Source organism: Pleurodeles waltl, chromosome 11, assembly GCF_031143425.1.
Source record: "Pleurodeles waltl isolate 20211129_DDA chromosome 11, aPleWal1.hap1.20221129, whole genome shotgun sequence".
Taxonomy (NCBI): Eukaryota; Metazoa; Chordata; class Amphibia; order Caudata; family Salamandridae; genus Pleurodeles; species Pleurodeles waltl.
Window position 1 is genome coordinate 37,614,303 of NC_090450.1, and position 27,120 is coordinate 37,641,422.

Sequence of the window (27,120 nt, forward strand, 5' to 3'; positions counted from 1 at the left end):
GGAAATAGTATGTTTTGAAGTTGCATAAACCAGTCTGCACCGGTTCAGGCACCTCCAGTCCCTGCTCTGGAGAAAAACTGGACAGTGGAAAGAGGAGTGACAACTCCTCTGGCCATTACCACCCCAGGGGTGGTGCCCAGAGCTCCTCCAGAGGGTCCCTTGAGTCTGCCATCTTGAATCCAAGGTGGGTAGAGGCCTCTGGGAGCATCTGAGTGGCCAGGTGACGAAGGTGACGTCAGAGCCCCCTCCTGATAGGTGGTCTCCTGGCCAGGTGACCAGTCCCCCATCCAGGGCTATTTAGGGGTTTCCCTCTTGGGTGAGTCCTCAAATACGGCTTGCAAGATTCCAGCAGGACTGATCTGCAGCCTCTACTTCTAGCCACTGGAACTGCGACTCAACCCTCCAGGAACCCACAATCTGCATCCACGAAGAGGACTCTGCTTGCAACATTGTTTCCAAGGCTCCTTCCAGTTTCTGCAACATTTCCCCAGCTGCGTATCCTCTGAGGGTGGCATGTCTTCAGCCTGCATGAGAAGGAATAAAGAATCTCCCATTGAGTGAAGGAGTCACTCCCCTGTATCTCCAGGCACCAACCGCAACGAGGACCGGCTGCATGGATCTCTCATCCTGAGCTACGGGGATCCCGAATCACGGGTGGTGGTTTGGAGTGGTCCACTTGATCCTTCCTGCCAGCTGTCCATACTTGGAGGTGAGCCTTGGCCTGCCCATGCAGGACAGTAACCCCATGCACTGCATCTCTTGCAGCTGCCAAGGCTTATTGGCCTCTTCTCCAAGGGATTATCAGGCTCTGTGTGCTTCTCCTGTGGCGAGGGACCCTTCAGTTGTGCTGCGTGGGCTCCTCAGACTCCTGGGTACTCTTCCAGTGGGTCTCCTGTGGGGGCTGCCTTTTCTTCTGTGACCTCTGCATTGCTGAGGGTCCCCTGAGACTCCCTTCTGTGGGTTGAGTCCCCCTGGACCTCGCTGGTCTCCGGCAGCTGCACTTTTCTTCTCCTGTGACTCTTGCCTTCGCCAAGATTTATTGGTGGCTTTTCCACACCACAAACAGACTGCAATCTTCCATCTGGTATGGGACGTCGACTGCATCCTCCAGGAACTCTTCACAGACTCCAGGTCTGCATTGCTAAGAGTCTTTGTCCTACCGTGTACCAACTCCAGCAACCAGAAACAAGTGGGTAGTGGCTCCTGCCATCACCAGACACTCCTGCGACTTCTGAACTTGGTCTCCTTTATTTTCAGGTCTTCATTCTCAGGAATCGACCGCTGGTTTCTTGCAGTCTTGTCTGAGTGTTGCATTATCTTCTTTTCAGTCCTTGTGGGTGGTTTGGGGAAAATCCAGTAACTTACTCCTTTCTTCCTGGTCGCTGGGGGGCACTGGCACTTAGCTTTGGTTTTCCTAGTTCCCCTAGCTCCCCTCTATTTATTCCACTATACATTCGCATCACATTTTTTTAGCATATGGTTTGGGTCACAATTTGTCTATCGCTGTTTGCACTGTTTTCTAGCTATTTTCTTCTATTTCTTGCAAATGGTTTTTGTTTCTATATGCTAAATCCTAATAATTACTGTGTATGTGTGTGTGTAATATACAGTATACTTACCTCCAGTTTGGAGACTGCCTATAGGTGATCTAGACCAGTGCTACTGTAATAAAGTACCTTTATTTTTGTAACACTGTGTGGTTCCTTTTAGGTGTGATTAGTTACTGTGTGTTTGCTGTGTTATTGCAGGTGCTTTTACACTCCTCCTAGATAAGTCTTGGCTGCTCACCAGAGCTACTACTAAAGAGCTCTGGCTTTCTATACTGTCTCACTCACTAATAGGAGTTGCCTGGGCCTGGTATAAGGTGCAAACACCATAGGTGTCCACCACACACCAGGCCAGCATCTGATACCCCTGGCTTAGAAATTGCTGTTTTAGCCTCCAGCCATGACTCATGTCTTCAGATCTGCCCAGAACATCTTGATCTTTTAAATGCAGCAAAGCTACTAAATGTGAGCTGTTCCAGGTGCTGGTAACACCTGTCTACCAGGCAAAGGCAGCCTCCTCAAATGCAAATGGATGTGGACATACACCGCTGCATTGTAGCACAGATAGACCGGTGGCTGATTGGTGGTGAGAGTGGCGCATTCCTTCTTGAGCTGGAAGACAACCAGTATGTTTATTTGGCAGTATGGGTGTGAGATGAGCAGAACACTTTGGATTTCCCAGTAGTGTTCCAGTGTGCAACCAATTATTATAAAAACATTTACCATTTTTTTATGTAACTTTTGTTTCAGTGCAAATGGGTGCCCCGAAGAGGTGAACAAGGCCCCAAGACCATTGATCAAATCCACAAAGAAGCTCAGTTGGAAGAGCAACGAGAGGCCATCAAAGTGCATAATCTGATGTCAATCAAGCCTGACAAAAGGCGGGAACCTCCAGGGCGTCAGGGATCTGGTTAGTATACCTGTATATTGCAAGCTATTTTAGAATGGTGCCCAAAGGATCTTTTGATGCACTGACAGGAGAGCTGACTAGAACTGTAAACCCTATATGAAACAGTTTCACAGGATGAAGTCCCAAGACTGCATAGGCTTCCTCTTTTATATTAACAAAAAAGTTATTTTACACCTGTGTATCCCTGCAAATCTAGCAATCAATTTTACTGGTATACAAGAAACTTAGACTCATGTCTTGATCAGCAGGGCTGTTGAACTTTTTTTTTTAAATATGAAGGTTTTATACAGGAAGTGCAGAATTATTAGGCAAGTTGTATTTTTGAGGATTAATTTTATTATTGAACAACAACCATGTTCTCAATGAACCCAAAAAACTCATTAATATCAAAGCTGAATATTTTTGGAAGTAGTTTTTAGTTTGTTTTTAGTTTTAGCTATGTTAGGGCGATATCTGTGTGTGCAGGTGACTATCACTGTGCATAATTATTAGGCAACTTAACAAAAAAAAATATATACCCATTTCAATTATTTTTCATTACCAGTGAAACCAATATAACATCTCAACAAATCAGTGACCAATATAGCCACCTTTCTTTGCAAGGACACTCAAAAGCCTGCCATCCATGGATTCTGTCAGTGTTTTGATCTGTTCACCATCAACATTGCGTGCAGCAGCAACCACAGCCTCCCAGACACTGTTCAGAGAGGTGTACTGTTTTCCCTCCTTGTAAATCTCCCATTTGATGATGGACCACAGGTTCTCAATGGGGTTCAGATCAGGTGAACAAGGAGGCCATGTCATTAGATTTCCTTCTTTTATACCCTTTCTTGCCAGCCACGCTGTGGAGTACTTGGACGCGTGTGATGGAGCATTGTCCTGCATGAAAATCATGTTTTTCTTGAAGGATGCAGACTTCTTCCTGTACCACTGCTTGAAGAAGGTGTCTTCCAGGAACTGGCAGTAGGACTGGGAGTTGAGCTTGACTCCATCCTCAACCCGAAAAGGCCCCACAAGCTCATCTTTGATGATACCAGCCCAAACCAGTACTCCACCTCCACCTTGCTGGCGTCTGAGTCGGACTGGAGCTCTCTGCCCTTTACCAATCCAGTCACGGGCCCATCCATCTGGCCCATCAAGACTCACTCATTTCATCAGTCCATAAAACCTTAGAAAAATCAGTCTTGAGATATTTCTTGGCCCAGTCTTGACGTTTCAGCTTGTGTGTCTTGTTCAGTGGTGGTCGTCTTTCAGCCTTTCTTACCTTGGCCATGTCTGAGTATTGCACACCTTGTGCTTTTGGGCACTCCAGTGATGTTGCAGCTCTGAAATATGGCCAAACTGGTGGCAAGTGGCATCGTGGCAGCTGCACGCTTGACTTTTCTCAGTTCATGGGCAGTTATTTTGCGCCTTGGTTTTTCCACACGCTTCTTGTGACCCTGTTGACTATTTTGAATGAAACGCTTGATTGTTCGATGATCACGCTTCAGAAGCTTTGCAATTTTAAGAGTGCTGCATCCCTCTGCAAGATATCTCACTATTTTTGACTTTTCTGAGCCTGTCAAGTCCTTCTTTTGACCCATTTTGCCAAAGGAAAGGAAGTTGCCTTATAATTATGCACACCTGATATAGGGTGTTGATGTCATTAGACCACACCCCTTCTCATTACAGAGATGCACATCACCTAATATGCTTAATTGGTAGTAGGCTTTCGAGCCTATACAGCTTGGAGTAAGACAACATGCATAAAGAGGATGATGTGGTCAAAATACTAATTTGCCTAATAATTCTGCACTCCCTGTACAGAGCTTAGAAGTAGGCCAGTTTTCAATAAAAGCTTGACACTCTTGGTATATTTTTTCCTCTGAGTTTTTTTTTTTGTTTTTTTTTGTTCTAGTAGTTGCCATTTTCAAACATTTGTTAATGTTCTTTAATGTTGTGCTTTTGCACTGATGGTCCAGTAAAATGATAAATTCAGAATTGGTCTTACATTGTTATTTAAGGTGGTGGTGGTGGAGGCGGGAGCAGAGGAGGCCAGGTGGCTGATGATGGCTGGAACACTGTGCCTATTAGCAAAGGCAGTCGGCCTATCGACACCAGCCGGATACAGAAGATCACAAAGGTATGATTTGAGCCCATGATTGTACACTTCAGCCTCCTCCTGCTCAAAGTATGTTACATCTATTTTGTGAGGCAAGCATCCAGTTTAAACTTCACCAGTGGATACATAAATCAACCCTTGCAAAGCTTAATTCATCATACCAGTGAAATGCTATGCTTGTTCTGCTGCAGGGTTGCAGCAACTTCATATTGGATGTGATCTAGCATTAGATTACTTGGGTTGTGGTCACTTGCTGCATTTCACCACAATAAACCAGGAAACTTTCATCACCGGTGTCCAAAGGGAGAATGGGAGGCCCTGATTTCCTTACAACTGATCTCAATAGAACTTCTTCCTCCTGGACCAGCATTCTCTCCCCCCTAAGTATCCCACTGAACTGTAGATATAATGTATACAGCGAAATATTTCAAAATAATTCCTGATGAAGGTTTATTTGGACCTTCATCCCCAAGGGTTCAACACACTTTAAAGCATCTTTTTAATGGCTCTGCAATAATGTTAAGCAGATTACTCAGATTGAAAATAGTGTCAAGTTAAGCATGTTTGAGTCTAATTTGATGAAAAGATCAGTTTAAGGCATGTGTGTGGCTGTAGATTCACATGTTCGGCATGCTCCTGCCGTCTAGGGTTTGGCCCAGACGGATGCAAGTTTTTCTAGGAAGAGTTTTTTTGAGCCACGAGGTAGTGACGACTTCTCTTGGTGATCATGCACATGGGCATTTACTCATTGTTAGATTGTTTTCTCTCCATTGCCTGGCTCGGATGTGTCTTCAGTCAGTTTTCAACTCTATCATGGTTTGATCTTTGCTCCACCTCCAAGCTTTTCCATTAGTATTGCTTCCCATTGTGTTTTTCCATCTGTGCATTGATGTAAATCCTCGCTGGCTTGATACTTTGACGACAGCTGATATGGGCACCGCCCTTTGTCCACTTTCAAACTCCATCGCAGTTCTCGACAATGCCCAACGTGATGGATCGGACATCTTTTAGGTACAGCCTGGTTGCCACATGAAGTACCCCTGTATGACAGCACTCTGTTTGCAACTTATGCTTGTTCCCCCAGCACAGGGAAGCAGATGCGACGCATGCAAGTCATTTAGCTCCAAACATGACTCTGTGGTTGTACGGGGAGGAGCATCCATCAGCCGAAGAAGCCATCTCTATTGGCGAAAGTTCCTGCTCCGCGCTTGAGGTTGACTTTAAAATGGAGGACATTATGCCAGCTCAGCAGCCCTTGAGTACAACGCCCCTTCCCTGATCCACTAGACACATCCTTCCAAAAAACATTTGGGTCCACCACTACTGACAACCATTGGTTGGCACCTAAAAATTGCTATGGACATCTGGCCAAAACTGCTTTGGTGCCGAAAGCACATTCCAAGCCGAAACAGTCTGCATAGTTCATCTGGCAAAGAACAGCAATCTGCATGGTCTTGACCTTCAGTGCCGAGCTGGCAGCTGGCATTTGAAGCCGAAAGCTGCGGTGCCGAAGCTATCGAAGCTGAGGTCCAAGCTGACCCAAAACCACCGGTGAAACCATTCCTGCACAAGTTACAGGAGAAATTGGACACTGCTAGAAGAAAATTCATATCCAAGATGAAACTGGACTAATTCTGCCCAAGGCTTCCACTTCATCTAAACAGTAGCTTAGCTTTGAAGATGTTTTAAACATGCCATTCCTGCCTGAAAGGAAGACTATAGACAAGGCTACCAGCCCTCCTCTCCTGTCTTTCCACCTCCTTCACCCCCACCATATACAGGCAAGCCACTGGCGATCTCATAGCATCTATTCTTTTACTTTCCTCTCATGAGGTCTGTGTTCTCCAATAGCTTGTGGGTTGGGACTAGGTGACAAGGGAGTCTAGTGTTAGCTGTCCCCTAATGTAAATAGGGTTTGATAGTGCAGGGTTATATTTATTGACCCTAGATGTTATGACCTGGCCCTAATGTTGTCACCATGCCCGAGCATGCCTTTTGACATGGTTTGCAGCTCAAGCTGCTAACCATTGGCGTGTTGCCAACTCGCATCGCCTCCTAGTAAGCTACTACTGTGTCCACTGAAATGTACTCAAGTATCTCCCAGAAGAACACAAACAAAAGCAGATGAGTCAGTTTCAGAGGGAAAAGTCATAACAAACACCTCGTTACATTGCACACACTGCAGCAAGATGAGTCAACGCCAGCATTTTACATAGGAATCATGCCTATCTTCGAATCTCTGGGTGTGAAAAATTCTCATACATATTAAGTGACCAGGGGAGCCATTTTAAATGAATGTGCAGTACACTGGTCAATACAATTGTAGGAAGTTGGCTCTGTATGTGCTATTTCAAAGTAAGGAATAGCATGCACAGAGTCCAAGGGTTCCCCTTAGAGGTAAAACAGTGGTAAAAATAGATAATACTAATGCTCTATTTTGTGGTAGTGTGGTCGAGCAGTAGGCTTATCCAAGGAGTAGTGTTAAGCATTTGTTGTACATACACATAGACAATAAATGAGGTACACACACTCAGAGACAAATCCAGCCAATAGGTTTTGTTATAGAAAAATATCTTTTCTTAGTTTATTTTAAGAACCACAGGTTCAAATTTAACATGTAATATCTTGTTTGAAAGGTATTGCAGGTAAGTACATTAGGAACTTTGAATCATTTCAATTGCATGTATACTTTTCAAGTTATTCACAAATAGCTACTTTAAAAGTGGACACAGTGCAATTTTCACAGTTCCTGGGGGAGGTAAGTTTTTGTTAGTTTTACCAGGTAAGTAAGACACTTACAGGGTTCAGTTCTTGGTCCAAGGTAGCCCACCGTTGGGGGTTCAGAGCAACCCCAAAGTCACCACACCAGCAGCTCAGGGCCGGTCAGGTGCAGAGTTCAAAGTGGTGCCCAAAACGCATAGGCTAGAATGGAGAGAAGGGGGTGCCCCGGTTCCGGTCTGCTTGCAGGTAAGTACCCGCGTCTTCGGAGGGCAGACCAGGGGGGTTTTGTAGGGCACCGGGGGGGACACAAGCCCACACAGAAATTTCACCCTCAGCGGCGCGGGGGCGGCCGGGTGCAGTGTTAGAACAAGCGTCGGGTTCGCAATGGAAGTTAATGAGAGATCAAGGGATCTCTTCAGCGCTGCAGGCAGGCAAGGGGGGGCTTCCTCTGGGAAACCTCCACTTGGGCAAGGGAGAGGGACTCCTGGGGGTCACTTCTGCAGTGAAAGTCCGGTCCTTCAGGTCCTGGGGGCTGCGGGTGCAGGGTCTTTTCCAGGCGTCGGGACTTTGGATTCAAAGAGTCGCGGTCAGGGGAAGCCTCGGGATTCCCTCTGCAGGCGGCGCTGTGGGGGCTCAGGGGGGACAGGTTTTGGTACTCACAGTATCAGAGTAGTCCTGGGGTCCCTCCTGAGGTGTCGGATCTCCACCAGCCGAGTCGGGGTCGCCGGGTGCAGTGTTGCAAGTGTAAGGAAATGCCTCCTTGGCATGGTTGCCCCCTGACTTTTTGCCTTTGCTGATGCTATGTTTACAATTGAAAGTGTGCTGAGGCCTGCTAACCAGGCCCCAGCACCAGTGTTCTTTCCCTAACCTGTACTTTTGTATCCCCAATTGGCAGACCCTGGCATCCAGATAAGTCCCTTGTAACTGGTACTTCTAGTACCAAGGGCCCTGATGCCAAGGAAGGTCTCTAAGGGCTGCAGCATGTCTTATGCCACCCTGGAGACCCCTCACTCAGCACAGACACCCTGCTTGCCAGCTTGTGTGTGCTAGTGAGGACAAAACGAGTAAGTCGACATGGCACTCCCCTCAGGGTGCCATGCCAGCCTCTCACTGCCTATGCAGTATAGGTAAGACACCCCTCTAGCAGGCCTTACAGCCCTAAGGCAGGGTGCACTATACCATAGGTGAGGGTACCAGTGCATGAGCATGGTACCCCTGCAGTGTCTAAACAAAACCTTAGACATTGTAAGTGCAGGGTAGCCATCAGAGTATATGGTCTGGGAGTTTGTCAAACACGAACTCCACAGCACCATAATGGCTACACTGAAAACTGGGAAGTTTGGTATCAAACTTCTCAGCACAATAAATGCACACTGATGCCAGTGTACATTTTATTGTAAAACACACCACAGAGGGCACCTTAGAGGTGCCCCCTGAAACCTAACCGACTATCTGTGTAGGCTGACTAGTTTTAGCAGCCTGCCACAAACCGAGACATGTTGCTGGCCCCATGGGGAGAGTGCCTTTGTCACTCTGAGGCCAGTAACAAAGCCTGCACTGGGTGGAGATGCTAACACCTCTCCCAGGCAGGAATTGTCACACCTGGCGGTGAGCCTCAAAGGCTCACCTCCTTTGTGCCAACCCAGCAGGACACTCCAGCTAGTGGAGTTGCCCGCCCCCTCCGGCCCGGCCCCCACTTTTGGCGGCAAGGCCGGAGAAAATAATGAGAATAATAAGGAGGAGTCACTGGCCAGTCAGGACAGCCCCTAAGGTGTCCTGAGCTGAGGTGACTCTAACTTTTAGAAATCCTCCATCTTGCAGATGGAGGATTCCCCCAATAGGGTTAGGATTGTGACCCCCTCCCCTTGGGAGGAGGCACAAAGAGGGTGTACCCACCCTCAGGGCTAGTAGCCATTGGCTACTAACCCCCCAGACCTAAACACGCCCTTAAATTTAGTATTTAAGGGCTACCCTGAACCCTAGAAAATTAGATTCCTGCAACTACAAGAAGGAGGACTGCCCAGCTGAAAACCCCTGCAGCGGAAGACCAGAAGACGACAACTGCCTTGGCTCCAGAAACTCACCGGCCTGTCTCCTGCCTTCCAAAGATCCTGCTCCAGCGACGCCTTCCAAAGGGACCAGCGACCTCGACATCCTCTGAGGACTGCCCCTACTTCGAAAAGACAAGAAACTCCCGAGGACAGCGGACCTGCTCCAAGAAAAGCTGCAACTTTGTTTCCAGCAGCTTTAAAGAACCCTGCAAGCTCCCCGCAAGAAGCGTGAAACTTGCAACACTGCACCCGGCGACCCCGACTCGGCTGGTGGCGATCCAACACCTCAGGAGGGACCCCAGGACTACTCTAAGACTGTGAGTACAAAAACCTGTCCCCCCTGAGCCCCCACAGCGCCGCCTGCAGAGGGAATCCCGAGGCTTCCCCTGACCGCGACTCTTTGAACCTAAAGTCCCGACGCCTGGGAGAGACCCTGCACCCGCAGCCCCCAGGACCTGAAGGACCGGACTTTCACTGGAGAAGTGACCCCCAGGAGTCCCTCTCCCTTGCCCAAGTGGAGGTTTCCCCGAGGAACCCCCCCCCTTGCCTGCCTGCAGCGCTGAAGAGATCCCGAGATCTCTCATAGACTAACATTGCGAACCCGACGCTTGTTTCTACACTGCACCCGGCCGCCCCCGCGCCGCTGAGGGTGAAATTTCTGTGTGGGCTTGTGTCCCCCCCGGTGCCCTACAAAACCCCCCTGGTCTGCCCTCCGAAGACGCGGGTACTTACCTGCAAGCAGACCGGAACCGGGGCACCCCCTTCTCTCCATTCTAGCCTATGTGTTTTGGGCACCACTTTGAACTCTGCACCTGACCGGCCCTGAGCTGCTGGTGTGGTGACTTTGGGGTTGCTCTGAACCCCCAACGGTGGGCTACCTTGGACCAAGAACTAAGCCCTGTAAGTGTCTTACTTACCTGGTTAACCTAACAAATACTTACCTCCCCTAGGAACTGTGAAAATTGCACTAAGTGTCCACTTTTAAAACAGCTATTTGTGAATAACTTGAAAAGTATACATGCAATTTTGATGATTTGAAGTTCCTAAAGTACTTACCTGCAATACCTTTCGAATGAGATATTACATGTAGAATTTGAACCTGTGGTTCTTAAAATAAACTAAGAAAAGATATTTTTCTATACAAAAACCTATTGGCTGGATTTGTCTCTGAGTGTGTGTACCTCATTTATTGCCTATGTGTATGTACAACAAATGCTTAACACTACTCCTTGGATAAGCCTACTGCTCGACCACACTACCACAAAATAGAGCATTAGTATTATCTATTTTTACCACTATTTTACCTCTAAGGGGAACCCTTGGACTCTGTGCATGCTATTCCTTACTTTGAAATAGCACATACAGAGCCAACTTCCTACAGCAAGTCTCACGCTTCTTGCGGGGAGCTTGCAGGGTTCTTTCAAGGCTGCTGGAAACAAAGTTGCAGCCTTTCTTGGAGCAGGTCCGCTGTCCTCGGGAGTTTCTTGTCTTTTCGAAGCAGGGGCAGTCCTCAGAGGATGTCGAGGTCGCTGGTCCCTTTGGAAGGCGTCGCTGGAGCAGGATCTTTGGAAGGCAGGAGACAGGCCGGTGAGTTTCTGGAGCCAAGGCAGTTGTCGTCTTCTGGTCTTCCGCTGCAGGGGTTTTCAGCTAGGCAGTCCTTCTTCTTGTAGTTGCAGGAATCTAATTTTCTAGGGTTCAGGGTAGCCCTTAAATACTAAATTTAAGGGCGTGTTTAGGTCTGGGGGGTTAGTAGCCAATGGCTACTAGCCCTGAGGGTGGGTACACCCTCTTTGTGCCTCCTCCCAAGGGGAGGGGGGTCACAATCCTAACCCTATTGGGGGAATCCTCCATCTGCAAGATGGAGGATTTCTAAAAGTCAGAGTCACTTCAGCTCAGGACACCTTAGGGGCTGTCCTGACTGGCCAGTGACTCCTCCTTGTTTTTCTCATTATCTTCTCCGGCCTTGCCGCCAAAAGTGGGGCCTGGCCGGAGGGGGCGGGCAACTCCACTAGCTGGAGTGTCCTGCTGGGTTGGCACAAAGGAGGTGAGCCTTTGAGGCTCACCGCCAGGTGTGACAATTCCTGCCTGGGGGAGATGTTAGCATCTCCACCCAGTGCAGGCTTTGTTACTGGCCTCAGAGTGACAAAGGCACTCTCCCCATGGGGCCAGCAACATGTCTCGGTTTGTGGCAGGCTGCTAAAACTAGTCAGCCTACACAGATAGTCGGTTAAGTTTCAGGGGGCACCTCTAAGGTGCCCTCTGTGGTGTATTTTACAATAAAATGTCCACTGGCATCAGTGTGCATTTATTGTGCTGAGAAGTTTGATACCAAACTTCCCAGTTTTCAGTGTAGCCATTATGGTGCTGTGGAGTTCGTGTAAAACAGACTCCCAGACCATATACTCTTATGGCTACCCTGCACTTACAATGTCTAAGGTTTTGTTTAGACACTGTAGGGGTACCATGCTCATGCACTGGTACCCTCACCTATGGTATAGTGCACCCTGCCTTAGGGCTGTAAGGCCTGCTAGAGGGGTGTCTTACCTATACTGCATAGGCAGTGAGAGGCTGGCATGGCACCCTGAGGGGAGTGCCATGTCGACTTATTCGTTTTGTCCTCACTAGCACACACAAGCTGGTAAGCAGTGTGTCTGTGCTGAGTGAGAGGTCTCCAGGGTGGCATAAGACATGCTGCAGCCCTTAGAGACCTTCCTTGGCATCAGGGCCCTTGGTACTAGAAGTACCAGTTACAAGGGACTTATCTGGATGCCAGGGTCTGCCAATTGTGGATACAAAAGTACAGGTTAGGGAAAGAACACTGGTGCTGGGGCCTGGTTAGCAGGCCTCAGCACACTTTCAATTGTAAACATAGCATCAGCAAAGGCAAAAAGTCAGGGGGCAACCATGCCAAGGAGGCATTTCCTTACACAACCCCCCCCCCCCCCCCCAAACGAAAGAGGATGAGACTAACCTTTCCCAAGAGAGTCTTCATTTTCTAAGTGGAAGAACCTGGAAAGGCCATCTGCATTGGCATGGGCAGTCCCAGGTCTTTGTTCCACTATAAAGTCCATTCCCTGTAGGGAGATGGACCACCTCAACAGTTTAGGATTTTCACCTTTCATTTGCATCAGCCATTTGAGAGGTCTGTGGTCAGTTTGAACTAGGAAGTGAGTCCCAAAGAGGTATGGTCTCAGCTTCTTCAGGGACCAAACCACAGCAAAGGCCTCCCTCTCAATGGCACTCCAACGCTGCTCCCTGGGGAGTAACCTCCTGCTAATGAAAGCAACAGGCTGGTCAAGGCCATCATCATTTGTTTGGGACAAAACTGCCCCTATCCCATGTTCAGAGGCATCAGTCTGCACAATGAACTGCTTAGAATAATCTGGAGCTTTTAGAACTGGTGCTGAGCACATTGCTTGTTTCAGGATGGCTTCACTGAAGATAGGGGTGTTTGGTATCAAACATCTGGTATTGGTGAACCGACACTGATGCCACTGTTGGATTCACCCATAGGTGCACCCAGAGGGCACCTTGGAGGTGCCCCCTGGAACCGTACCATATAGAGAGCCAGCTTCCTACACTTAGACGGAGGGTTCTGCTGACTGGAGCGGTCGTGGTAGAGGGGGCCTGCATGCAGATGTTGCAAGTGTCGTAAGGGTGTCCTTGTGAGGTGAAACCATGATGGACTCTGGAGGGCTGGCGAACCTGCTGGCACCGGTCGTCTACAACTCTGTTCTGAGACAGGTGCAGTTGTGACATCAGGTGTTGTGCTTTGGTGGTTCCAGAGGTTTCAGAGTCCCTTCTTTTGGAATTTGATGGAGAACAAGTCTGCTGTAAACAGGAGGTCTTAAGTCTTTATCGAAGGCAGGCAGTCCTCCTGGGTTTCTAGAGTCACAGCTGCAGGACACTGAAGGGGGTCCCGTGCTAATGCTGCAGACGTTGGGGGAGTCCGGAGGTGGGGGGGAGGTCAGGGTGTACTTGAGCTCAGGGGAGCGTAGTGATGATGTTGCGCCAGTGACCCACCTCCGATGGGGTCATGGGCGACGGGTGCAGTGTTTGCTGGAGGTGTTGCGTTTTTTCTTACCACAAGTCTACGAGAGAGGGCCTGCATGCAGAGGCTGCAGGCGTTTCAGGTGAGTCCAAGATGGGCGAGACCACACTGGACTCCAGACTCTGGACAGCTGGGGTAATCTTGCTGGCACTTTTGGTTGGCTTCTCCTCAGGTCGTGGCCGTCTGGTGCATGGATCACTTTGGGTGTTGGTCTTTGCTGTTACGGAGGCTGCAGAGTCCTTTCTTGAGACTGCATTGCAAAGCAGAGCCGCTGCTCACAGTAGTCTTGAGTCTTTATGGAAGGCAGGCAGTGCTCTTGGGTTTCTTGGGGGCTCAGCTACAGGATGAGTCATCTTTGTCAGTCCATTGAGGTCAGCAGGCAGGCGGGTCTTGTTGCAAGTCAGCTGCTGCCTCTTTTGCTGTTTTGTAGGTGTGACTCGTCTTTGTCCTGTCCTTCTTAAGTTGTCATGATCTGAGTTCTAGGGTTCAGGGGTGCCATCTAAATACTCAATTTAGGGGCATTACAGGGAGTGCCAGGCTGTAGCCAATGGGCTGCCCAACTTTAGGATGACTACCCCCTTCTTATGACCACTTTTGCTGGGAAGTGGGTATAACCTAATCCTAGTGGCCTAATTCCTTCCAAACAAGATGGAGAAACTTTAAGTAGTGGCCGGGTGGGAGAATGTCAGTCGGTCACCACCTTCTGGAGAGACCTGGGTCGCATTCCAAAGATTGCCAGGCCTTTAAAGCTTCCCGTCCTGGAATGTCAATCCTGCCTGGGTGAGGTGATAGCACCTCTGCCCAGTGCATGCTTTTGTCTCTGGTCCTCGAGGTGCCCTCTGGGTTGCATATATTACTAAAACCCTCACTGGAATCATTGAGGGTTTATTAATACAAGATGTTTGATACCAAACATCCCTGGGTTCAGAGAAGCTATCATGTAGGTGGGGAACTCGTAGTGACTAGTGACCAGTGTCCAGCACATGCATTTAAAATGGCTTCCCTGGTCACTTACTATGTCTGAGAATCGACAGACCTAGCAGGGACATATCTGCTCATGCCTTTTCATGTTATATAATGCCCTCTGCCTTAGGGCTGGAAGGTTTGCTAGAGGAGTGACTTGCATATATTTAATGCAGTCTTAAGGGACATGGCACACATGCTGTGTGCCATGTCATTTTTTCACTTTTGGTAGAACCTGGTCACCAAGCATGCAATGGCAGTCTGCAGAAGGTTGGTGCTGGGTCCCTTAGAGTGACACAAGTTGTGCTACAGCTCTGAGGTGCCTCTTCAGTACCCATGCCCTAGGTACAAGGGGGTACCATTTACAAGGGACTTAAAGGGAGCTGAGGGGCCTGGTCACTTGGGTTTCAAGTGGCCAGGTGCCTTATTTTATGGAAGGGACACTGGCAGTAGGGACCTGGTTAGCAGGAACCCAGTGCACTTCAAAGCTACATCTAAAGACCAAGGCAAAAAGTGGGGGTACTGCAACCAGAATCTAGCTCCCTACATTAAGGCCATCTCTGCCCCTGAGCCGTGGAGGTGAGGATCAAAGTTGCCTGCCTGTGCCTGAGCATCTTGAGGCCTGAGCCCCGCTGTTGGTTCGGCCCCACTGGCCTCCTGGCCAGAGCCTGTAGCCTCTTCAGTGACTGATCCTCATAGGAATGCTTTGGGCACCAGACTCTGTTTTGCGCCCTGCACCCAGCTGCCCCTGTATTGCTGAGGGTGTACTGTGGGTGCTGTCTTGGACCTTGCTCACTACTCAGTGTTACCCTATGGAACGAATGGGTGGGCAACTACCTTGTACCTGGTCGCTGGGGACACTGTACTTACCTCGTGTTTCTATCTGCCCCAGCCCCTAGCTCACTACCACACTTGCCTTACGTTCACTATTTCACATTCCACTTTTTTAGTGTATGGTTTGGCCCTCCCAAGCGGCCATGTGTATTTTAGTTATTGATGGTTATTTTGTGTACATATTGTGATCTCCAAAGGGAGATAAATAGAATACTAGTCTAGTAGTAGTGCTGTAATAAATTATCCTTCATTTGTGCAACACTTGTGTGGTTCGTTCTTGAGTGAGTTATTGTCTGACTACTGTGGTATTGCACGTGCTGCTTTTCATTCCTCCTGGATAAGCTTCAGCCTCCGCTACCACTAGAGCTTTTGCTATCTGGACACCTATGCACTAACTCTAAGGGTTGCCTCGACTCAGTGTAGGGTGCCACACTATAGGTGTGCACCATAAACTGAACCAGCCTCCTATCCTACTTCCTTCTGGAAGTAGTTTTGTAACTTTAAGAGTTGTCTGGATTCGCATGCGACCCATCCACCTCCCCAGAAATGGGACAAGAAGCAAACAGGTGGAAGAAAAGAAGAAAGAGAAGAGTAAAAAATCTGAATATGACAACAGCGGACAGGAACTTCCAGGGCACCGAGTGATGTCATACAGAGGACAGACTTAGTACCAAATGGCAGTCGACAGCAACGGGGGGCTCCCAGCGGCCTAGAACGCAACTTTCTGAACCCAACACTAGATGGTGGAATAATGCACATCATGTGAATCCAGAAAAATCTTCAAGCTGCAAAACTACTTCTACAGGTAAAAAAACATTTTGTTAACCAGTAAGCATCTGTGACATGTAGTGCTGTATATTCACATGCACTCACCCTCCTCCCTGGACACCTGTGGCCATTGCAGTTCCTTTACATTGTCATTTGCATGGACATCTCTTTACTTAGTTTTAGCGCCATTCACACCTGCTTGTGGGAAAACAAGATAACAATGGAGTTGATGCCCATGTGCATCATCACCAAGAGGAGTTATTACCATATGACTCGAGACTTCTTAACTGAAAAATAACTTGTGCACTTTCAAACCCAACACTAGATGGCAGGATGATGCTAAGCACGTATGTAGGAAGTTGGGTCTGTATGTGCTATTTCAAAGTAAGGAATAGCATGCACAGAGTCCAAGGGTTCCCCTTAGAGGTAAGATAGTGGCAAAAAGAGAATTCTAATGCTCTATTTTGTGGTAGTGTGGCCGAGCAGTAGGCTTATCAAAGGAGTAGTGTTAAGCATTTGTTGTACATACACACAGGCAATAAATGAGGAACACACACTCAGAGACAAATCCAGCCAATAGGTTTTGTTATAGAAAAATATATGTTCGATGGCATCTGTCGCTGTAGATACGCATGTTTTGCATAGCTCGCCATCTGGTGTTGGGTCGGAGTGTTACAAGTTGTTTTTCTTCGAAGAAGTCTTTCGAGTCACGGGACCGAGTGACTCCTCCTTTTGTCTCCATTGCACATGGGCGTCGACTCCATCTTCGATTGTTTTTTTTCCGCCATCGGGTTCGGACGTGTTCCTGTCGCTCCGAGTTTCGGAACGGAAAAACAGCTAAATTTCGGAAGATTTTCATCGGTATTGTTGCGTTCGGGATCGGCGTAGTCAGAATCAACACCGCATCGAAGATCGAAGAGCTCCGGAGCCCTTCGGGGTAGTTTTCGATCCCCGTCGAGGCCTGCTCGGCCCGACCGCGTGTAGAAGAACGCCGATGGAACGGACCCCGTTTCGTTTGTCCCAAATGCCACAAAAAATAACCCTATTCAGACCAACACTTGGTCTGTAACCTGTGCCTATCACCTGAGCACAGTGAAGACACTTGCGAGGCCTGTCGTGCGTTCCGGTCCCGAAAAGCACTCCGAGACCGTCGAGCAAGAAGACTTCAAATGGCGTCCACGCCGACAGCGCACCGAGAGTTCGAGGTACAGGAAGAGGAAGAAACCTTTTCGATACACGAATCGGACTCCGAGGAATTCGACGATCCACGAACCGTGAGTAAGACGTCGAAAAGCACTCATAAGAAGATTGTCAAGGCCCAGGGGACGCCACTGCCACCAGGCCATGGCTCCACCCATAAATTCGGTGACCGACCCTCGGCACCGAAAAAGGCCCAATCAGTGCCGAGACCGTCCGACTCCGGTCGAGACACCGGCACGCAGCCTTCTCGGGACCGAGAAAGTGCTGGAGACCTACATCGACACCGAGATAGCGGTGTAGACACGGCTCGACGCTGAGACAGCGGCACTGATGAAGATCGACGCCGAGATGTTTTGACTCCAAAAAAGAAAAAAGCCACCTCGGAGCCGAAAAAAGATGCAGACAGGGTTTCGGTGCCGAAACAACCTGCAACCGACCCAGTTTCAGGCTTGTAAGGAAATGCCTCCTTGGCATGGTTGCCCCCTGACTTTTTGCCTTTGCTGATGCTATGTTTACAATTGAAAGTGTGCTGAGGCCTGCTAACCAGGCCCCAGCACCAGTGTTCTTTCCCTAACCTGTACTTTTGTATCCACAATTGGCAGACCCTGGCATCCAGATAAGTCCCTTGTAACTGGTACTTCTAGTACCAAGGGCCCTGATGCCAAGGAAGGTCTCTAAGGGCTGCAGCATGTCTTATGCCACCCTGGAGACCTCTCACTCAGCACAGACACCCTGCTTGCCAGCTTGTGTGTGCTAGTGAGAACAAAACGAGTAAGTCGACATGGCACTCCCCTCAGGGTGCCATGCCAGCCTCTCACTGCCTATGCAAGTATAGGTCAGTCACCCCTCTAGCAGGCCTTACAGCCCTAAGGCAGGGTGCACTATACCATAGGTGAGGGTACCAGTGCATGAGCATGGTACCCCTACAGTGTCTAAACAAAACCTTAGACATTGTAAGTGCAGGGTAGCCATAAGAGTATATGGTCTGGGAGTTTGTCAAACACGAACTCCACAGCACCATAATGGCTACACTGAAAACTGGGAAGTTTGGTATCAAACTTCTCAGCACAATAAATGCACACTGATGCCAGTGTACATTTTATTGCAAAATACACCCCAGAGGGCACCTTAGAGGTGCCCCCTGAAACTTAACCGACTGTCTGTGTAGGCTGACTAGTTCCAGCACCCTGCCACACTAGAGACATGTTGCTGGCCCCATGGGGAGAGTGCCTTTGTCACTCTGAGGCCAGTAACAAAGCCTGCACTGGGTGGAGATGCTAACACCTCCCCCAGGCAGGAGCTGTGACACCTGGCGGTGAGCCTCAAAGGCTCACCCCTTTGTCACAGCCCAGCAGGGCACTCCAGCTTAGTGGAGTTGCCCGCCCCCTCCGGCCACGGCCCCCACTTTTGGCGGCAAGGCTGGAGGGAACAAAGAAAGCAACAAGGAGTCGTCACTGGCCAGTCAGGACAGCCCCTAAGGTGTCCTGAGCTGAGGTGACTCTAACTTTTAGAAATCCTCCATCTTGCAGATGGAGGATTCCCCCAATAGGGTTAGGATTGTGACCCCCTCCCCTTGGGAGGAGGCACAAAGAGGGTGTACCCACCCCCAGGGCTAGTAGCCATTGGCTACTAACCCCCCAGACCTAAACACGCCCTTAAATTTAGTATTTAAGGGCTACCCTGAACCCTAGATGTAAGGAAATGCCTCCTTGGCATGGTTGCCCCCTGACTTTTTGCCTTTGCTGATGCTATGTTTACAATTGAAAGTGTGCTGAGGCCTGCTAACCAGGCCCCAGCACCAGTGTTCTTTCCCTAACCTGTACTTTTGTATCCACAATTGGCAGACCCTGGCATCCAGATAAGTCCCTTGTAACTGGTACTTCTAGTACCAAGGGCCCTGATGCCAAGGAAGATCTCTAAGGGATGCAGCATGTCTTATGCCACCCTGGAGACCTCTCACTCAGCACAGACACACTGCTTGCCAGCTTGTGTGTGCTAGTGAGGACAAAACGAGTAAGTCGACATGGCACTCCCCTCAGGGTGCCATGCCAGCCTCTCACTGCCTATGCAGTATAGGTAAGACACCCCTCTAGCAGGCCTTACAGCCCTAAGGCAGGGTGCACTATACCATAGGTGAGGGTACCAGTGCATGAGCATGGTACCCCTACAGTGTCTAAACAAAACCTTAGACATTGTAAGTGCAGGGTAGCCATAAGAGTATATGGTCTGGGAGTCTGTCAAACACGAACTCCACAGCACCATAATGGCTACACTGAAAACTGGGAAGTTTGGTATCAAACTTCTCAGCACAATAAATGCACACTGATGCCAGTGTACATTTTATTGTAAAATACACCACAGAGGGCACCTTAGAGGTGCCCCCTGAAACTTAACCGACTATCTGTGTAGGCTGACTAGTTTTAGCAGCCTGCCACAAACCGAGACATGTTGCTGGCCCCATGGGGAGAGTGCCTTTGTCACTCTGAGGCCAGTAACAAAGCCTGCACTGGGTGGAGATGCTAACACCTCTCCCAGGCAGGAATTGTCACACCTGGCGGTGAGCCTCAAAGGCTCACCTCCTTTGTGCCAACCCAGCAGGACACTCCAGCTAGTGGAGTTGCCCGCCCCCTCCGGCCAGGCCCCACTTTTGGCGGCAAGGCCGGAGAAAATAATGAGAATAACAAGGAGGAGTCACTGGCCAGTCAGGACAGCCCCTAAGGTGTCCTGAGCTGAGGTGACTCTAACTTTTAGAAATCCTCCATCTTGCAGATGGAGGATTCCCCCAATAGGGTTAGGATTGTGACCCCCTCCCCTTGGGAGGAGGCACAAAGAGGGTGTACCCACCCTCAGGGCTAGTAGCCATTGGCTACTAACCCCCCAGACCTAAACACGCCCTTAAATTTAGTATTTAAGGGCTACCCTGAACCCTAGAAAATTAGATTCCTGCAACAAGAAGAAGGACTGCCCAGCTGAAAACCCCTGCAGCGGAAGACCAGAAGACGACAACTGCCTTGGCTCCAGAAACTCACCGGCCTGTCTCCTGCCTTCCAAAGATCCTGCTCCAGCGACGCTTCCGAAGGGACCAGCGACCTCGACATCCTCTGAGGACTGCCCCTGCTTCGAAAAGACAAGAAACTCCCGAGGACAGCGGACCTGCTCCAAGAAAAGCTGCAACTTTGTTTCCAGCAACTTTAAAGATCCCTGCAAGCTCCCCGCAAGAAGCGTGAGACTTGCAACACTGCACCCGGCGACCCCGACTCGGCTGGTGGAGATCCGACGCCTCAGGAGGGACCCCAGGACTACTCTGATACTGTGAGTGCCAAAACCTGTCCCCCCTGAGCCCCCACAGCGCCGCCTGCAGAGGGAATCCCGAGGCTTCCCCTGACCGCGACTCCTTGAATCCAAAGTCCCGACACCTGGGAGAGACCCTGCACCCGCAGCCCCCAGGACCTGAAGGACCGGACTTTCACTGGAGGAGTGACCCCCAGGAGTCCCTCTCCCTTGACCAAGTGGAGGTTTCCCCGAGGAACCCCCCCCTTGCCTGCCTGCAGCGCTGAAGAGATCCCTAGATCTCCCATTGACTTCCATTACAAACCCGACGCTTGTTTCTACACTGCACCCGGCCGCCCCCGCGCCGCTGAGGGTGAAATTTCTGTGTGGACTTGTGTCCCCCCCGGTGCCCTACAAAACCCCCCTGGTCTGCCCTCCGAAGACGCGGGTACTTACCTGCAAGCAGACCGGAACCGGGGCACCCCCTTCTCTCCATTCTAGCCTATGTGTTTTGGGCACCACTTTGAACTCTGCACCTGACCGGCCCTGAGCTGCTGGTGTGGTGACTTTGGGGTTGCTCTGAACCCCCAACGGTGGGCTACCTTGGACCAAGAACTGAACCCTGTAAGTGTCTTACTTACCTGGAAAAACTAATCAAAACTTACCTCCCCTAGGAACTGTGAAAATTGCACTAAGTGTCCACTTTTAAAACAGCTATTTGTCAATAACTTGAAAAGTATACATGCAATTTTGATGATTTGAAGTTCCTAAAGTACTTACCTGCAATACCTTTCGAATGAGCTATTACATGTAGAATTTGAACCTGTGGTTCTTAAAATAAACTAAGAAAAGATATTTTTCTATATAAAAACCTATTGGCTGGATTTGTCTCTGAGTGTGTGTACCTCATTTATTGTCTATGTGTATGTACAACAAATGCTTAACACTACTCCTTGGATAAGCCTACTGCTCGACCACACTACCACAAAATAGAGCATTAGTATTATCTATTTTTACCACTATTTTACCTCTAAGGGGAACCCTTGGACTCTGTGCATGCTATTCCTTACTTTGAAATAGCACATACAGAGCCAACTTCCTACATTGGTGGATCAGCGGTGGGGTACAAGACTTTGCATTTGCTGGACTACTCAGCCAATACCTGATCACACGACAAATTCCAAAATTGTCATTAGAAATTGATTTTTGCAATTTGAAAAGTTTTCTAAATTCTTAAAAGACCTGCTAGGGCCTTGTGTTAGATCCTGTTTAGCATTTCTTTTAGAGTTTAAAAGTTTGTTAAAAGTTTGAAATTAGATTCTAGAAACAGTTGTAGATTCTTAAAAGTATTCCAACTTTTAGAAACAAAATGTCTAGCACAGATGTGACTGTGGTGGAACTCGACACCACACCTTACCTCCATCTTAAGATGAGGGAGCTAAGGTCACTCTGTAAAATAAAGAAAATAACAATGGGCCCCAAACCTACCAAAATACAGCTCCAGGAGCTTTTGGCAGAGTTTGAAAAGGCCAACCCCTCTGAGGGTGGCAACTCAGAGGAAGAGGATAGTGACTTGGAGGACAATTCCCCCCTACCAGTCCTATCTAGGGAGAACAGGGTCCCTCAAACCCTGACTCCAAAAATAATAGTCAGAGATGCTGGTTCCCTCACAGGAGAGACCAACACCTCTGAAATCACTGAGGATAGCCCCAGTGAAGAGGACATCCAGTTAGCCAGGATGGCCAAAAGATTGGCTTTGGAAAGACAGATCCTAGCCATAGAGAGGGAAAGACAAGAGATGGGCCTAGGACCCATCAATGGTGGCAGCAACATAAATAGGGTCAGAGATTCTCCTGACATGTTGAAAATCCCTAAAGGGATTGTAACTAAATATGAAGATGGTGATGACATCACCAAATGGTTCACAGCTTTTGAGAGGGCTTGTGTAACCAGAAAAGTGAACAGATCTCACTGGGGTGCTCTCCTTTGGGAAATGTTCACAGGAAAGTGTAGGGATAGACTCCTCACACTCTCTGGACAAGATGCAGAATCTTATGACCTCATGAAGGGTACCCTGATTGAGGGCTTTGGATTCTCCACTGAGGAGTACAGGATTAGGTTCAGGGGGGCTCAAAAATCCTCGAGCCAGACCTGGGTTGACTTTGTTGACTACTCAGTGAAAACACTAGATGGTTGGATTCAAGGCAGTGGTGTAAGTAATTATGATGGGCTGTACAATTTATTTGTGAAAGAACACCTGTTAAGTAATTGTTTCAATGATAAACTGCATCAGCATCTGGTAGACCTAGGACCAATTTCTCCCCAAGAATTGGGAAAGAAGGCGGACCATTGGGTCAAGACAAGGGTGTCCAAGACTTCAACAGGGGGTGACCAAAAGAAAGGGGTCACAAAGACTCCCCAGCAGAAGGGTGATGAGACAACCAAAACTAAAAATAGTAAAGAGTCTTCTACAGGCCCCCAAAAACCTGCACAGGAGGGTGGGCCCAGAGCCTCTTCACAAAACAATGGGTACAAGGGTAAAAACTTTGATCCCAAAAAGGCCTGGTGTCATAGCTGTAAACAGCATGGACACCAAACTGGAGACAAGGCCTGTCCCAAGAAAGGTTCCACTCCAAACTCCCATCCAGGTAACACTGGTATGGCTAGTCTCCAAGTGGGATCAACAGTGTGCCCAGAGCAAATCAGGGTCCACACTGAAGCTACTCTAGTTTCTGAGGGTGGGGTGGATTTAGCCACACTAGCTGTCTGGCCGCCTAACATGCAAAAATACAGACAGCAACTCTTAATTAATGGGACTAGAATAGAGGGCCTGAGGGATACAGGTGCCAGTGTCACCATGGTGACAGAGAAACTGGTTTCCCCTGGCCAATACCTGACTGGAAAAACTTACACAGTCACCAACGCTGACAATCAGAGAAAAGTACATCCCATGGCAATGGTTACTTTAGAATGGGGAGGGGTCAATGGCCTGAAACAGGTGGTGGTCTCCTCAAATATCCCAGTGGACTGTCTGCTTGGAAATGACCTGGAGTCCTCAGCATGGGCTGAGGTAGAGCTAAAAACCCATGCAGCAATGCTGGGTATCCCTGAACTGGTGTGTGTGAAAACAAGAGCACAATGCAAGGCACAGGGTGAAAAAGTAGAGCTGGAGTCTGGAAAAATGGCCCAGCCTACCAAGAGAACAGGAAAGTCAGTTGGGAAACCAACTGCAACACAGCAAAAGAAAGGGAACCTCTCTTCTCAGGAAGAAGTTCTGCCCTCTGAGGGAACTGAGCCTTTGGAGCTTGAACCTTATCAGGTTGAGCTCTTAGGCCCAGGGGGACCCTCAAGGGAAGAGCTGTGTAAGGGACAAGAAACCTGTCCCTCTCTTGAAGGCCTTAGGCAGCAAGCTGCTGAAGAGTCCAAAGGCAAGAAAAATGGAACACATAGGGTCTATTGGGAAGATGGACTCCTGTACTCTGAGGCCAGAGACCCCAAACCTGGTGCCACTAGGAGAGTGGTAGTGCCTCAGCTGTTCAGGAAGTTCATCCTAACATTGGCCCATGACATTCCCCTTGCTGGACATTTGGGACAAACCAAGACGTGGGAGAGGTTAGTCAACCACTTCTACTGGCCCAATATGTCCAACATGGTTAAGGAGTTTTGCCTCTCCTGCCCCACCTGTCAAGCCAGTGGTAAGACAGGTGGGCATCCAAAGGCCCCCCTCATTCCACTTCCAGTGGTGGGGGTGCCCTTTGAAAGAGTGGGTGTGGACATAGTTGGTCCACTAGAACCTCCCACAGCCTCAGGAAATATGTATATCCTGGTAGTAGTGGATCATGCTACCAGGTATCCTGAAGCTATTCCCCTTAGGTCGACTACTGCCCCTGCAGTAGCCAAGGCCCTCATTGGTATCTTTACCAGAGTGGGTTTCCCTAAGGAGGTGGTGTCTGACAGAGGTACCAACTTCATGTCAGCATACCTAAAGCACATGTGGAATGAGTGTGGAGTGACTTATAAATTCACTACACCTTACCATCCACAAACTAATGGCTTAGTTGAGAGATTCAACAAGACATTAAAGGGCATGATCATGGGGCTCCCAGAAAAACTCAAAAGGAGATGGGATGTCCTCCTGCCATGTCTGCTTTTCGCTTACAGGGAGGTACCACAGAAGGGAGTAGGGTTCTCACCCTTTGAACTTCTGTTTGGTCATCCTGTAAGGGGACCACTTGCCCTTGTTAAAGAAGGCTGGGAGAGACCTCTCCATGAGCCTAAACAGGACATAGTGGACTATGTACTTGGCCTTCGCTCTAGAATGGCAGAGTACATGGAAAAGGCAACCAAAAACCTTGAGGCCAGCCAACAACTCCAGAAGTTTTGGTATGACCAAAAGGCTGCACTGGTTGAGTTCCAACCAGGGCAGAAAGTCTGGGTTCTGGAGCCTGTGGCTCCCAGGGCACTCCAGGACAAATGGAGTGGCCCTTACCCAGTGCTAGAGAGGAAGAGTCAGGTCACCTACCTGGTGGACCTGGGCACAAGCAGGAGCCCCAAGAGGGTGATCCATGTGAACCGCCTTAAGCTCTTCCATGACAGGGCTGATGTGAATCTGTTAATGGTAACAGATGAGGATCAGGAGGCAGAGAGTGAACCTCTCCCTGATCTTCTGTCATCAGACCCAAAAGATGGCACAGTAGATGGAGTGATCTACTCAGACACCCTCTCTGGCCAACAGCAAGCTGATTGTAGGAGAGTCCTACAACAGTTTCCTGAACTCTTCTCCTTGACCCCTGGTCAGACACACCTGTGTACCCATGATGTGGACACAGGAGACAGCATGCCTGTCAAGAACAAAATCTTTAGACAATCTGACCATGTCAAAGAAAGCATCAAGGTGGAAGTCCACAAGATGCTGGAATTGGGAGTAATTGAGCGCTCTGACAGCCCCTGGGCTAGCCCAGTGGTCTTAGTCCCCAAACCTCACACCAAAGATGGAAAGAAAGAGATGAGGTTTTGTGTGGACTACAGAGGGCTCAATTCTGTCACCAAGACAGATGCCCATCCAATTCCAAGAGCTGATGAGCTCATTGATAAATTAGGTGCTGCCAAATTTCTAAGTACCTTTGACTTGACAGCAGGGTACTGGCAAATAAAAATGGCACCTGGAGCAAAAGAAAAGACAGCATTCTCCACACCTGATGGGCATTATCAGTTTACTGTTATGCCCTTTGGTTTAAAGAATGCCCCGGCCACCTTCCAAAGGTTGGTGAATCAAGTCCTTGCTGGCTTGGAGTCCTTTAGCACAGCTTATCTTGATGATATTGCTGTCTTTAGCTCCACCTGGCAGGATCACCTGGTCCACCTGAGGAAGGTTTTGAAGGCTCTGCAATCTGCAGGCCTCTCTATCAAGGCATCCAAATGCCAGATAGGGCAGGGAACTGTGGTTTACTTGGGACACCTTGTAGGTGGAGGCCAAGTTCAGCCACTCCAACCCAAGATCCAGACTATTCTGGACTGGGTAGCTCCAAAAACCCAGACTCAAGTCAGGGCATTCCTTGGCTTGACTGGGTATTACAGGAGGTTTGTGAAGGGATATGGATCCATTGTGACAGCCCTCACTGAACTCACCTCCAAGAAAATGCCCAAGAAAGTAAACTGGACTGTGGACTGCCAACAGGCCTTTGACACCCTGAAACAGGCAATGTGCTCAGCACCAGTTCTCAAAGCTCCAGATTATTCTAAGCAGTTCATTGTGCAGACTGATGCCTCTGAACATGGGATAGGGGCAGTTTTGTCCCAAACAAATGATGATGGCCTTGACCAGCCTGTTGCTTTCATTAGCAGGAGGTTACTCCCCAGGGAGCAGCGTTGGAGTGCCATTGAGAGGGAGGCCTTTGCTGTGGTTTGGTCCCTGAAGAAGCTGAGACCATACCTCTTTGGGACTCACTTCCTAGTTCAAACTGACCACAGACCTCTCAAATGGCTGATGCAAATGAAAGGTGAAAATCCTAAACTGTTGAGGTGGTCCATCTCCCTACAGGGAATGGACTTTATAGTGGAACACAGACCTGGGACTGCCCATGCCAATGCAGATGGCCTTTCCAGGTTCTTCCACTTAGAAAATGAAGACTCTCTTGGGAAAGGTTAGTCTCATCCTCTTTCGTTTGGGGGGGGGGTTGTGTAAGGAAATGCCTCCTTGGCATGGTTGCCCCCTGACTTTTTGCCTTTGCTGATGCTATGTTTACAATTGAAAGTGTGCTGAGGCCTGCTAACCAGGCCCCAGCACCAGTGTTCTTTCCCTAACCTGTACTTTTGTATCCACAATTGGCAGACCCTGGCATCCAGATAAGTCCCTTGTAACTGGTACTTCTAGTACCAAGGGCCCTGATGCCAAGGAAGATCTCTAAGGGATGCAGCATGTCTTATGCCACCCTGGAGACCTCTCACTCAGCACAGACACACTGCTTGCCAGCTTGTGTGTGCTAGTGAGGACAAAACGAGTAAGTCGACATGGCACTCCCCTCAGGGTGCCATGCCAGCCTCTCACTGCCTATGCAGTATAGGTAAGACACCCCTCTAGCAGGCCTTACAGCCCTAAGGCAGGGTGCACTATACCATAGGTGAGGGTACCAGTGCATGAGCATGGTACCCCTACAGTGTCTAAACAAAACCTTAGACATTGTAAGTGCAGGGTAGCCATAAGA

General features: G+C 49.0%; 1 protein-coding gene across 8 annotated transcripts in view; it reads left to right on the forward strand.

Annotated features, from left to right (window-relative positions):
• Positions 1 to 27,120, forward strand: part of EIF4G1 (eukaryotic translation initiation factor 4 gamma 1) — a 723,480-nt gene that overhangs the window by 550,515 nt on the left and 145,845 nt on the right. For all 8 annotated transcript variants that reach the window (XM_069212975.1, XM_069212971.1, XM_069212974.1 and 5 more), the window contains 2 exons: positions 2,298 to 2,457; positions 4,461 to 4,579. In XM_069212975.1, coding sequence (XP_069069076.1) covers positions 2,298 to 2,457; positions 4,461 to 4,579 — 279 coding nt within the window. The remainder of the gene's footprint in view (positions 1 to 2,297; positions 2,458 to 4,460; positions 4,580 to 27,120) is intronic.